Genomic DNA, 14,395 nt, shown 5'->3' with positions numbered 1-14,395 from the left:
TGGTATATGCTTTTAACCACTTAATCCTCCAGCCCCAATTTGATGCCTTCTGAAGTTCTCACTGAGTCCTAGGTTTTTACTGTCCAATAGAGGATTACCCAGAACATTTTTGGTGATGTGCTCACTAGGCCTTCATGGGTGTGAGGAGGGTGCTGAGGATCAAATCCAAGTGCTGGGATTAAAGGTGTTCGACACCACTGCCCCAGCAAGGCATTTCCAAATACAGATCATGTATTCAGAGTTTTGCTTGTCTAAGTCAGTTCTTTGAAGATTTCTAAAAGCAACACCAAGATATTGTGTCCCAGTCATTGTAGTGGCCAGGGAGCCAATCTGTTCTAAGTGCAGTATACATAAGAGAGCATTTTAGGGCAAGCCCTTCAGTATAGATAGGACAGATACAAATGAGAAGAACAAAAGTAGTCACTTAAAGATTGTTTACAGCAGTTGGGTGGTAGTGGTGCACACCTTTGATCCCAGCACTCTGGGAAGGGGAGAAAGAAGCAGGTTGATCTCTGTGGGTTCAAGGCCAGCCTGGTCTACAGAACAAGTTCTGGGACAGCCAGAACATAGAAACTCTGTTTCAAAAAACAAACAAAAAACAAAACCAAATAACAACAAAAAACTTGTTCATAGCAGGGCATGGCGGCATATGACTCTAAACCCAGCACTTGGGAGGCAGAGGCAAACAGATTTCTGAGTTTGAGGCCAACCTGGTCTACAGAGTGGGTTTCAGGACATCCAGGTCTATGTAGAGACCCTGTGTTAAAAAAGAACAAAAACAAATTTGTTCTTACATGTTAGTATAGTGGGCAGAGAAAAGTATGGCTAATTTTCACATTGATCTGCAGTTTCCTAGGTGAGTGGTTTCTTTGTGTCTGAAGTGTTAGGACTTGGAAGTGTAAGCTGAGTTCTTTCATATCTCTTCAAAAGTGTGTTAGTGCCATACTTCAGATATTTCATTGAAATAACTTATTCTGCTATTTTCACATGAAGACAGATAAGTTTATCGTCGGTTTGTAGTTTATAAATCAATGTGCTGATTATCTGAAAATTTAAAATTTTTTTAAATTTCTCAAAGTTTGAGGTGTAATAAATGCTAAGAAAGTGCAGAAGACTTTGAGGAAAGTTGTCAGAGGGTGGAATGTTTAGGAATAATATGTAGTAGATGCTTGAGAACTGGAATTCATTATCTTTGGAGAATTCATAATCTCCCTCAAGACCTTTGCCAAACCCTGGTTGCTGCCCATCACCAGTATCTTCAGTATATGTATCGTCAGATGGGATCTGAAGAGGAAATAGAACCAAAGTAACATGATGGGACTCAAGTGAGCAGATGAAAGCTCTGTCACACTAACTGTGGTGCATTGCACTGCAGACAGCATACAGTTATGTCTGAACTTTTGTCATCTTAAAATAGATGAAATGCTTTGTAACTGAGTTGGGGACTATTATCTGGGTTAAGGTGTTTTCTCTATTGTGAAATAATCTGTTAAAGAAAATTGAAGAGGTTGTAGTCACTTGTTTCTTTCAAATGCCACATTTCTTCTTTGGGTGAGGGGTGTAGAGAGCTGCTTTGATTGAAGTAGATTGAGTTGAACCCCAGAGCTTCATGCATGCCAAATAAGTGCCTACTATTGAAGCACCTACTATACTCCCAACCCAAATACAATTTCATTTTTAACCAAAATAGTACATTTAACCATAAATAAGCCTTTGGTGTCTCAATGCTGCTGTAATAAGCTTTTTAAACTTGCATGAGTAGTAAAACAGCCCTGTGAGAAGACTGATCTTCCCCTCACAGTGGAGATGTGAGCATTGGACTGGAAGTGTTCTTGTTGACTGCTTCTGATGGCTTCCCTGTCTCATTCCTAAGGACAGGCTACACATTGTTGTATTGCTGTATCTGTGGGCTACTCGGCACCACTTTGTTTTGCCTCTTTAAATCTGCAATTGTTCTGTATTACAGATGGCTAAGTTATTAGAAGCCTGTGAAGTCTGTGTAAATGTAATCCGATCTCAGTGGTGGTACCCCCACCTCCCAGGCTCTGTGTTGGTTGTCCATGGTACATTTTCTAGCTGTAGACATCTAGGGTCCATCTGTGAAGAGTTTTACTTGGGAATGTTCTTGAAAAGAACATGTGAGCTGAAGACCTTAAGTCTTGATAAATGAAGTGTTGCCACTAGACTTTGCCATGGCCATTGACCTTCACGAGGCGTTTTCTAGCTCAAAAGAATTTTGTTATGATTGTTTCCTTAAAATTCATGAATTCTAAGAAAAATTTTTAAAATAAAATTGAGTATTCTTGTAAACAGGTAGTAGACTTTTCAAATCCTTTAGTAATCAATCAAGAAAAGGCAGTGTGGTTTTAATTCTATTCTGTAGTATTTCTCCTTTTCATTTAACAAATCATTTGAGTGTCCAGTCTCTTGACAAGAGCTAAGGAAAGGAAGTGGGTTGTTATTAGAGTGCTTTAGGAGATCTTAATAGAAACTGATTGTTCAGAGTGGAGCTGAACTCTTGAAGGATGATGTATTACGTACACAGATTATGAACCTATGGTCATCTCCCAACAGTTCAGTATGTACCATTGGTCCCAGAGGAGAGTTAAGATTTGGGAATCAAAATATGTAAGATAATGATTGTTAAATGAGAAAAATTATCATCATCATCATCTTCTTCTTCTTCTTCTTCTTCTTCTTCTTCTTCTTCTTCTTCTTCTTCTTCTTCTTCTTCTTCTTCTTCTTCTTCTTCTTCTTCTTCTTCTTCTTCTTCTTCTTCTTCTTCTTCTTCTTCTTCTTCTTCCTTCTTCTTCTTCTTCTTCTTCTTCTTCTTCTTCTTCTTCTTCTTCTTCTTCTTCTTCTTCTCCTTCTCCTTCTCCTTCTCCTTCTCTTCTCCTCCTCCTCCTCCTCCTCCTCCTTCTTCTCCTCCTTCTCCTCCTCTTCTTCTTCTTCTTCTTCTTCTTCTTCTTCTTCTTCTTCTTCTTCTTCTTCTTCTTCTTCTTCTTCTTCTTCTTCTTCTTCTTCTTCTTCTTCTTCTTCTTCTTCTTCTTCTTCTTCTTCTTCTTCTTCTTCTTCTTCTTCTTCTTCTTCTTCTTCTTCTTCTTCTTCTTCTTCTTTCTTCTTCTTTCTTCTTCTTCTTCTTCTTCTTCTGAGACAGGGTTTCTCTGTGTAGCCCTGGCTGTCCTGGAACTCATTCTGGAGACCAGGCTGGCCTCAAACACACAGGGATCTGCCTGCCTCTGCCTCCCAAGAGCTGGGATTAAAGCGTGTGCTGCCACCACCTGGTTGAAAAAAAATTACTTTAAAAGAAGTAGAAAATGGATGTTAGACATTGTCATACTATCTTCTCCATGCTCCATTGGTTTTGGGAAGAACCATCTTTGAAGATGAACTGAGACTAGAAATGGAAGTAGGAAATCAAATGTAATATTAATGAGAAAATTAAAGATTAGAAAGATAATATACTAGTAATTCATTAATCTGGTTTTCTCAGACATTGACTGTATTATGGGGAAATTGTTTTCCATAGACGTGAACCATTAAAAAGATTCTGATGATGAAAAGAAAAATCATCTTTTAGAGACTGTCACCTACTCCTTTAAACTCAGGACATATGAGAGGACCTTTCTAAAACTAATAGTCAGAGGTTAGTGAGGTGGCTCAGTGGGTAAAGGCACTTGCCATCAAGTCCTACCATCTGAGTCTAATTCAGGACCCATATGGTACAAGGAGCAAACTGACACTTGCAAGTTGTCCTCTGTCTGTTTTCGAGAGTGTACCCCCTCCAATCTTTTAAATTCTTAAGGCCAGTATGATGACTATGAGTCATATTCCATTATTATGACATGTGAGTTTCATATTCTTATTCTGACACCATTAAAACTTTCCATTTGAAAATGAAATTTGCTAATAAGTAAAATGGTAGTATAGAGACATAATAAAATCCGGAGATTGTAAATAATGAGGAACTAGCCCTGACTTGACATTTACTCTGGGTGATCTTGTTATGTGCTTTCAGAGTTGTATTGTTTTGGATAAGAAAGACAGTTTTATTTGTTTGTTTGTTTTGAGACAGTTTCTCAGTGTAGCCTTGGCACTCATAGACCAGGCTGGCCTTGAACTCAGAGATTTACCTGCCTCTTCCTCCCCAGTGCTTCGATTAAAGGCGTGTACCACCACCAGGCAGGAAGAAAGTCTTCAAAGTACTTTTCCTGCCCTCAGTTAGAAGCAAAACCTCTCATAATTGGTAAGGGTTTAAATCAGTGCTTTTCGACCTTCCTAATGCCTCAACCCTTTAATACAGTTCCTCGTGTTGTGTTGATCCCCCAACCATAAATTATTTTGTTGCTACTTCGTAACTGTAATTTTGCTGCAGTTAGGAATTGTAATATATATATATATATATATATGTATGTATGTATGTATGTATGTATATGTATATGTATATGTATATTTATATGTATATACATGTATATATGTATTATATGTATATATGTATATACATATATGTGTATATATAAATATATGTATATATTGCATATATAATGTAGTTGTAATATACATACATACATACATACATTATTTAGAATATTTGATGTGAACCCTGCAAAAGGGTCTTTCAGCCCCAGAGGGGTCATGACCCACAGGTTCAGAACCATTGATTCAAATCATCTCTAAGTTCTCTTGTGTTTGAATGGCTTAAACATTGATATCAGTTAATGTTGGAAGGTGTTATAAAGTCTGTAGTCATTAGATTAAAATATGAATGGATTATTTTAGTTGTATGCACATACAATGCAAAAAGCTGAGTTTGTCTTTTGAGAAGAATCCTTTCTCATGGGGAGTGTGATTGATTCTGGAGTGGTCTGTCATTTGAATAAGCAGCGTTTTATTAAACCTTGCTTGATAAAAAGAGGTGTGTTACTAAGAGAGCTCTCCTCACTCCTAAGACTCCTCCCTGCTCTGTGTGTGTGTGTGTGTGTGTGTGTGTGTGTGTGTGTGTGTGTGTGTGTGTGTGTACTATATAATGTATACATACATATTAGCTGGAAACAAATTTGTCTCAAAGTAAAAATATATAGTGAACTATGAGATTAGGGGCACAGAATAGCTAGGGAATTCCATTAGGTACCAGTTTTTTTTTTTTTTTTTAAACCTGTAAAATCTTAACACTATTAAACAAATATGAAACTCACAAGAGTTAGATTTTTGTATTACTAATTTGTCTTCTTGGTAAGAGGAGACCCTGACTTGCTCTGTCTTTATAATATACTGTTTATGACAAAGTAGTAGGACAAGAGGAAACTAACCCAGAGTTGCTGCTATGATAATTGAGCTTGAAGAAGCAGACTTGTAATTCCAGTCTTGGGGGACTCTGAACATTCTGGCCAACAAAAACAGCACCCCCAGCCAAAACTAAAAAATGCTATGTCATACGTCCTAGGAATGAAAGCATTAGCCTCCAGCTCTTTCTGCTGTAATGGTGATCATATGTTGAGTGGGAGAACTTAAGCAAAAATATTTTGTGGTACTAATAGCAAGTAAGACTGATAATCTTTAGAATAAATGTCTCAAACCATTGGATCACAGTTCAAAAAGATCTTGAAAGGTTGTAAACAAGAGTAAGTCAAGTCAGGCCTATATAGATGGCTGCTCTTCCAGAGGTCATGAGTTCAATTCCCTGCAACCATGTGACAGTTCACAACCATCTACAGTGGAGTCTGATGCCCTCTTCTGGCCTGCAGGCATACATGCAGACAGAGCACTCAAATAAAATACATAAATAAATTAAAAAACAAAAAACAACAACAACAACAACAAAAAAACTAAGGCCAATGTATGCTAAGGAAGACAGTTTGGCAGAGTTAATATGCTGCTGGTCCCATGCCTGCGCTTTGTCTTGGAATGCTCACTTGTCTGTGTTCCTAGGATGGTCTGAAGGCCAAGAGATTGAGAAGTACAATTTTAGCTAAACATTTCTTGTATTGCTTGTTTGTTTAAAGAATGAAGTGTTAAGTTGTGTGGGCTATTTGGTATAGGCAGCAGACAGGTAACTCTGTCAGTGATAGGTGTAGAATCCACTGTGCCCGCACTCCAGGTTTGGACATTGGGGTTATAGTGGTGAATGAAACAGGCAAGTTCATGTGGATACATTTCAAACAGATTGCAGATTGGAAAAGCTGTTGATGATTGTTTATGGTAAGGTGGATTTTGCTCCATTCTATAAATAAAAATATGCATTGCACTGGCCTAACAAAGGAAAAGAAAATTAAATTTAAAATGTCTGAGAATCTGACATTTCTACTTGAACTTATAAATTTGCTTGATTGGTTTTGGTGTGTTTGCCCATAAAATAGTAGAGGTATCTGTTTCATGTATATAAGTAAACCTTGAATTAAGACCTGAACGAAGAGAGTATGATGACTTCCAGTGCTGAAAATAATGACCCAGAACTCTTAACTGTCTACAAAGGGCAGAGATTACATCCGCTTCACAGTAGGCAACATAGGCCAGAGTTGTGCCTAACAAGAACCTTTCTTTCCACTTGCTATCCATAGACAGCCATTGAGCTACCATGACTTTTGGCACTCAGATCTTATTTTTATCAACCCATGTGAAAAGAAGAAAGCCTGGTATTATTGTCTTATTTATTATGTATAATACTTAGCATCATTTTCTTTTGCATGTTTTGAATCCTATTTTAAGAGGGTTTGTGCATTTTTCTTGGGTACAGTGTTAACTTACATTATTATTATGTGACTTGGAAGAACTGAAAAAAAAAAAACAACAAAAAAAAACAACAAAAAAAAAAAACTAACTTAAACTTGACTGGCCAGAAATCAGACTTTTATTCTCACTGTCTGTTCAGGAAGCTGTGACACCCACTTCCATTCTCCTGCCAAATGTGTCCCTTCTATGTGTTGGGTGCATAGACTTGAAGCATTGTTGACCATGTTGGCAATTTGCCCAGAACCCAAATACCCTGTATAATTTGCATGCTAATTATCATTGATTTGCATGAGTATAGGCTGAACTGTCTCCTTGAATTTAAAGTAAAAAGATACTCTAAAGCTTAAAGCCACTTTCCTTTACTACCTCTCTTTTCTAGAGTTGAAGAAGGGATCATAGCTGTGTGTTGGTAGGCCCCAGTCAGTTTCTATGGTGCTTTGTATTTCTAAGATGCCGTCCAAATTTCTCTTTCCTGTGTTAAGCAGTGTCTCAGTTTGCTTGCTTTGTCTCTTTCTTTGTTTTGTGTGTGAGAGGTGAAGTGTTGAGACAGGGTCTCTCTGTGTAGCCCTGGATGTCCTGGAACTGTCTCTGGACCCCAGGCTGGCCCTGGACTCACAGAGATCCACTTGCCTTAGCCTTCTAAGTGTTGGTTTAGTGTGCCACGATCTCAGCTTACTTTCTGCAGACATTCAACTCCAAGTTGCTTCCCACCTCTGGCTCATGCTCTGATCCTGTCTTTCCCTCTTCTTATCTTCAAGTTCTTGCTCTGCAGCCCAGACTGACCTTGGACTCTGTAGCCTCCTGCTTCAGACTCCTGATCTCCACGATAGCTGGCGCTCTCTTAGTTTTCCTCTATTCTTCTTCACATTATATTCTGCTTCCTTTTTTCTTTCCTTGGTAAAAATGATGATGGAATCATTTTCTCTTACCACTCTGCTGTGTGTCTAACGGGAGGTAGTAAACGCTGCATGCTGAGGAAGTGGTTGGTAAGGTAGAACTCATGAGGTTGCCTGAAGGTGAGCTTTCACTGGTAACTGTCTAGACCATACTCACAGTGTTCTTGTTTGCAAGATGCCCAGGATGGTCAAGTTGGTTTCTTTTCTCCTGTCTTCCCACTCTGATTTATCTGACAAGTATTTTTAAGACATGTTTAGCAGTGCTAATTCTACAGTATCTTTAGAGATCCTAGATGAGACAAAGTCTAGATTCTACTGAGGATTACTGAGAAACTTAATTTTCTCTTTTTAAAAAAATGAGAAAATAATGACAGGCAAACTCTTACCTGTCTCAAAAAATGTTTAAAGTCTGTCCAGTGTATCCATTATTTATCTGCTCAGTTCATCATCCCTCACAGTCAAGGTGTAAATCCTTTTGAAGTAGTTATTAAACATATACAAATAACTGTATATTCAGACACACACACAAAAGGACACCATATCTAGATAGGTATATATGATTAGATACTATCTAGTCCTTTTGTATCTATCTATCTATCTATCTATCTATCTATCTATCTATCTATCTATAGTGGATTTTGAACCTTTTTGTAATTGATCAAATCCTGATGTTTATTCCATTCAAGTAGATAGAATTTCACATTGCAATCACATAAAATTAAGTTGTATTGGTTTTCTGTGCTTTAGCCATTCACAGTGATTGATTGATACCTGACTTTTCTCCCTGCAAACATGAGTATTTGAAGTTGGAAATCAAGCTGTGCTCACTCTAGCAGCCCCATAGGAGAACACTCAGGGGCTCTGGTGGCCATCAGCATGACAAGGGAGGTGGCTGAGTGCTACCAGTACTACCAGAGTGCTACTGATTTTACCCAACCTAAGTACACAGCACTTAACTACATTACAGGTGCCACTATTCTAATAGTCTTTTCCAGATTATTTCTGAAAATTTTATAAGCCCCAGTGACCATTGCTTATATTGTCCTTTTAAAGTGTAGTATTTATTTACATTTAAAAAACTTTCTTTTGTTTTTGCCTCTTTTTAAACTAGATCCTTACAATAAATGAGGATGGATCACTTGGTTTGAAAACCCCTAAATCTCACGTCTGTGAGCACTGCAATGCTGCCTTTAGAACGAACTATCACTTACAGAGACATGTCTTCATTCATACAGGTATTGAATAAAAATGGGCTTGTGGCCATTAAAATTATTATCATTGTTATTTTCATCTTCGTGTAAATGTAATCCAGTCTTAAGACCATAGCTAACTTGACATTGTCAATCAGAATTTGTAGTCAGACTATCAGTAAGAAACCAAGAAAGACTTTAAATGAGCAGACAATTAGCATGGATATATACATTTAGTAGTCTTAGTTGGGTGCTTATCTGGCTTAAAGCACTCTTTTTCACTGAGAAACTGCTTGAGAATGTATTAAGAACCTATGGCATTCTTCTTTCTGTGCTATATATATAACCCTCACAGGCAAGGTTTGATATCAGATACTAAAAATGATAGCTAACCAAAGTAGAAGTTAAAATTTGTAAAATTGTTGAAAATAGTACTAAAGATTGATTACACACCTTTGGAAAAGCAAGCTAGGATTGTTAGATGACTTGGTAGGTAAAGGAGAGGGAGTAATAGGGGAGAGTTGATGAACTAGGAAATATGGTGGCAGCCAGAAGCCAAAGGAGAGAGGTTGCCAGGAGGCTGAGGAAGGGCCACGCCCTCAGAGGACAGAGGCTGGTGGGGAATCTGTGGATCGAACACCAAGGAGATCTTCTCTGCAAGGAGATTATCTCTGTAAGGGTCTTGCCACGGTGGGTGGGGAGGCATTTGAGACTTGAGACTGCTCTTTGGTAAGGTGTAGTAGGGGAAAGAGGGAAGGTGTCAAGGAGCATTGTCCCATTGAAGCGAGTCTTCCCAGTGGAACAGACCCCCAGCACTCTGAAATGAAGACGGATGGGTTTCTTTCAAGGGTGTTCATACAGTTCTGAGCTCTCTGAAGAAGACAGACAGGTAAAAGGGCACAGAGGGATGGTCCCCACAGAGAACAGGTGGGCATGCCTTCAGGTACCGGAGGAACGTGTGTCTTTCCTTTTTTATTAGAAAGATGTAAATCATATTTTATTTTTGTGTGATTGTGAAAATATAAAACTTTAAATCCTGGAGGAATTTTCTGAGGGAAAATAGAACTGTTATTGAAACATGCTTTTTAAAAATCCTATCATGTTTTAGAATTTTCCAAAATTTGGGCTTCTAAGACTTATTATATATCCTCAAAGTAGTGACTTAAAATGTTGTTTTACTCATTAACTAATGTATGGATGTCAAATTATTTTAAGGCGAAAAACCGTTTCAATGTAGTCAATGCGACATGCGTTTCATACAGAAGTACCTGCTTCAGAGACACGAGAAGATCCATACCGGTGAGTGCTGGCTGCACCCTCCCCTCCTTAAAGCTCTGTCTGGTAGGAGGGAGGGCGGGGTCTAGTAAGGTGCATGGCCTTGACCACTCTACTCATTCTTATTGCATAAAACCATCAAGCTCGGCCTGTCCCTTTTCTCTTCCTCAGTAAAGCAGTGTTTAGACCCAGGCTTCAATGTCATGTCCCAGGGGATTATTTTGAAATAGTTCCATAATAACCTAAATTGTGTACATATAAGGAGGACGCTTTCTTGAAATAGCTGTTTCTTGAGCTAAGTAAAAATATCACTCACACTAGTTAGCTTGTGGACTATTGAGTTGTTTGGAAACTCTAGAGCAGTAGTACCCTTCATATCTCCTTTATATGGCTTACTGTATTAAGAAAGAGACAACTGCCAGTGTCTCTGTCAAGTGTTATGATTTACAAATAAGTGTTTTGGAAGATCACTTTTTAGTTTATATGTTAAAAATTTAAGTCTCATTTTAAAGTAAGTATATATTTTATTATTTTAATACATATAAAACTAAGTTGTATAAGTGAATTGATTTGGTAAACTGTTGATATTCCTCGTTTGATATCCCTAAGCAGTGTAAAAGATGGTTTTTTGAAATTGATTTACAATGTTTTGGGGGTGAGTTTGTGTGTATGTATGGGGGTGGGGAGAAAGTTGGTAAGTCAGTAGAGCTGTAGGTTTTATACTTGAATGGAATTGAGAACGCTGATGAAAATACACTAACCTTGAAAAGATTAAGTAAGCTCTTTATATTTTTCTGTGTCACTGCTCAGTTAAATGCCTGCCCTGATATTATTTAGATGGAGTTTCATAGTATGTGCAGAATTTGTGAATTCGATTCTTGGACACGGTGTCCAATTGAAACAGCCTTTGTTGTCAGTAACTTCCCTGCATCTTTGTTGCCATCAGGAAGAAGCCTGAAGGTGGCTATTCTGCTGCAATGCAGTGCCAACTGTGCAGCATATCTGTCTGCATTTTTGGTTTCACTTTGATACAGGGTCTTGTTCTGTATCTAAAATGTCCTGGAACTCAAGTCTGTCCTTATGCCTTGGCCTCCTGACTGCTGGTGTTATCAGCATGAGTCACCATGCCTGGTTGGATGCACTACTCTTTCAAATACGGTTTTGAATATCACTAAGTAAACATTTATCACTTTCATATATACAGTGGAAGAACAAAGAAGATTTTATGTGGCTAAATAGTTAAATTGAAATTTCAGTGCAATAATAAAGCCATCAGATAAAAGGTAAAAGTAGTTAAATATTTTTGTGTGTTTATTAGATTTTGATGATTTACTCATTCAACTAGTGATGGATCCTCCAATGTTTTTCAGGTACTAGGAGTACACAGACTGTGTGAAAGGGTCTGTGTTTTCTTTTGTTTTGGAGATAAGAAACATATAAATAAGCATGTTGTAATTAAGTGCTATAGGTTTCTTCAGAGTTACTCGGGGAAATCCTCAGAAAAGCCACTAAGGCTAAGTTAAAATCTGTGTGTGTGTGAATGGGATCTGAGAAATGCGGCATCGTGCTTATCCTTCCGTCATTCAGACATCTTCACTGTGGTGAACTCTAACCCTGCTTACAGTCTTGTAGTAGCTCTGTCCTAGTTTCAGTCCTTATTGAACAACGTAGGGAAAGCATTGTTGTAACTCACAGCTCTAGGCTGTAGCCTCTCATAGGCAAGCCAAGGCAGCAGGGAGAAGAATGCAAGCATGCTGGGTCAGCACTCTCCTCTAGGATCAAGCCACCAAATGGTGCTCCTCACTTTCAGGCTGAGTCTTTTTCTTTCTTCTTCCTTCCTTCCCTCCCTCCTCTTCCTCTTCCTTTTCTTTCTTTCTTTCTTTCTTTCTTTCTTTCTTTCTTTCTTTCTTTTTTTTGTTTTTTTGTTTTGTTTTGTTTTGTTTTTTTGTTTTTTGTTTTTCCAAACAGGGTTTCTCTGTGGCTCTGGAGGCTGTCCTGGAACTAGCTCTTGTAGACCAGGCTGGTCTCGAACTCATAGAGATCCACCTGCCTCTGCCTCCTGAGTGCTGAGATTAAAGGCATGCACCTCCTCTGCCTGGCCTAGGCTGAGTCTTATGACAGCAATTAATGCAATTAAGAAAATCCCCCACAGGCATGCTCACAGACCAACCTGATCCTGACAGTCCCCCATGGAGACTCCCTTCTCAGCTCGCCTAAAGTGTGTTACATTGACTGTTAAAGCTAAGTCAGTCATACCCACCAATTGAGAAAGCACCAGTGCTAGACTGTGGGGGCACTTTGGGTTTGAGTATGATGAGTAGTTTATTGAGAATTTACTAAATAGCAGGGACTGTCTTGAACTGCAGGAGGTATTCCTGTCCCCATTTTGCTGGTCCCACATGTGGTATTGGGAAGTGGAGAGAAGCTGAGGACTTCATTAACTTTCTGCAGTCTAGTCAGTGACATTGCCCAGACTACATTTCATGCTCCATCCTGTCACTCAGCCTTACATTCTCTGTGTGTTTAGTAACATTTAGAAGGCGTGGAAAGCAAAGGCCAGAGTCATTAAAAAACACACACAGAGAACATTAAACATAAACACAAACATTAAAAAAACACACACACACACAGAACAAAACAAAACAGCTTAGAAGAACATAAAGACTCCAGAGGAATTACAGCAAGGATTTCTTCTCAAAGAAAAGCCCCCCCCCTGTTTCTCTGCCCCCCCCCCCCCCCCCCCGTGTATGTGCGTGTGTGTGTGTGCAGCTACAGTACATACCTGGATATTACATAGAGAACAACTTTCCAGAGTTGCTTCTTGCCTTCCATCTTAATTTTAGGATTTATAGATGTGCATTACTGCATCTGGCTTTTATGTGGGTTTGGGTAATCTGAACTCAAGACATCAGGCTTGCACTGCAAGCTCTTTTACCCACTGAGCCATCTCTCCAGCCCCAGAAGTTTCTTTTGAAGAAGCTCTTTCCTTTACTCCATTGTCCTTCCGTTTCCTTTACTCCATTGTCCTTCCGTTTGCTAGTCCCCATCACATTTTCTGTTAGGAACCAATAAAAGAGGAATCAATTTTCCTTCTTTATTTAGTATTCTATTCATTCCTTTTGTAAATTGTTTTTAAGGACAGGAAAATATTTTTGTCTTGAAATCAAATTATCTATTTTTGAATACATATGAAAAATATTTCTACTCTGATGTTCTACTTTGCTTTCTATTGGCAAACACCACCACCAACAGCAACTTGGGGAAGAAGTTTACAGGTTATAGGACAGTAACTAAGGTAGGAACCCAGAGTCAGGAACCGATACAGAGACCAGGAAGCAATGATGTTTACTGGCTTGCTTCCTCTGGCTTGTTCAGCTACCTTTTTTATACAGCCCACCCCTACCTGTTCAAGGATGGCACTGCCCACAGTGGGCTAGACCCTCCAGTCTTAGTCAGCAATCAAGAAAGTGCCTGCAGATGTGCCCACAGGCCAATCTAATGGAGACAGTTCCTCAAGTGAGAGTCCCTCTTACCAGGTATGTTTAGGTTTGTGTCAAGTTTACACAAACTTATGACATATGCTCATCTACTTTTTACTTGTTGAGTCAGAAATAAGTTATGGAAGGTTAGCTGATGTGAGATTGTGCAGTGACATGAACTGTCAGTTTTTGTTTCTGTATAGCCCTGGCTGTCCTGGAACTTGCTTTTTGTGCTTTGTAGACCAGACTGGACTCAACTCAGATCTTCCTGCCTCAGCCTCCAGAATGCTGGGATTAAAGGCATACACCACCAAGCCAAACTTTCATTATCTTTACAGCCTTTTTGCATCCTGGTAGATCCCATTACATTGTCTCCTCTTGCCCAACCCATTCTCTGCTCCATTTGCAACATGAATAAAAATCAGTACGGGGTTGGCTGATTTGACAAACAATATGCTATTTTCTGGGACTTTTTTAAAGCTAAGAATATAGCTTGATTTGGCTTTTCTATTTCAAACATTTTAACCCTCCCTAGACTGGTTATCACTTAAGCCTGTTCCTGACACTGGGCCTGTCTGCTCAGCACTATCTTAGGGGAAGAAAATACTTTGTCATCTAGAAGCTAATCCCAGAGATTTTGGTCCTTCTGGACGAGAGCCCTGAAAACTCATCCTATGAGTTTCCTTGGGAGGGCTGTTTGGAGACTTCTGAGAGATGTGTTTTTCTTTAGGAATATTGTGGGCCCTTTACTTTGTGTATGTTTTGGGGGTATGAGCAAGGAGGTGAGCCCTGAGGCTGAGGATGAAGACTGTGATTCTAGCACTCC

The 14,395-nt window shown here is 39.0% G+C and overlaps 1 protein-coding gene across 13 annotated transcripts in view; it reads left to right on the top strand.

Annotated features, from left to right (window-relative positions):
* Positions 1 to 14,395, top strand: part of Znf148 (zinc finger protein 148) — a 114,748-nt gene that overhangs the window by 72,206 nt on the left and 28,147 nt on the right. For all 13 annotated transcript variants that reach the window (XM_027412807.2, XM_027412806.2, XM_027412805.2 and 10 more), the window contains 2 exons: positions 8,737 to 8,860; positions 10,031 to 10,114. In XM_027412807.2, the coding sequence (XP_027268608.1) occupies positions 8,737 to 8,860; positions 10,031 to 10,114 (208 nt within the window). The remainder of the gene's footprint in view (positions 1 to 8,736; positions 8,861 to 10,030; positions 10,115 to 14,395) is intronic.

This window comes from Cricetulus griseus, chromosome 4 (assembly GCF_003668045.3).
Source record: "Cricetulus griseus strain 17A/GY chromosome 4, alternate assembly CriGri-PICRH-1.0, whole genome shotgun sequence".
In the NCBI taxonomy this organism is placed as follows: domain Eukaryota; kingdom Metazoa; phylum Chordata; class Mammalia; order Rodentia; family Cricetidae; genus Cricetulus; species Cricetulus griseus.
The sequence above is the reverse complement of the archived record's forward strand: the minus strand, read 5'-3'. Positions and strand labels throughout refer to the sequence as shown.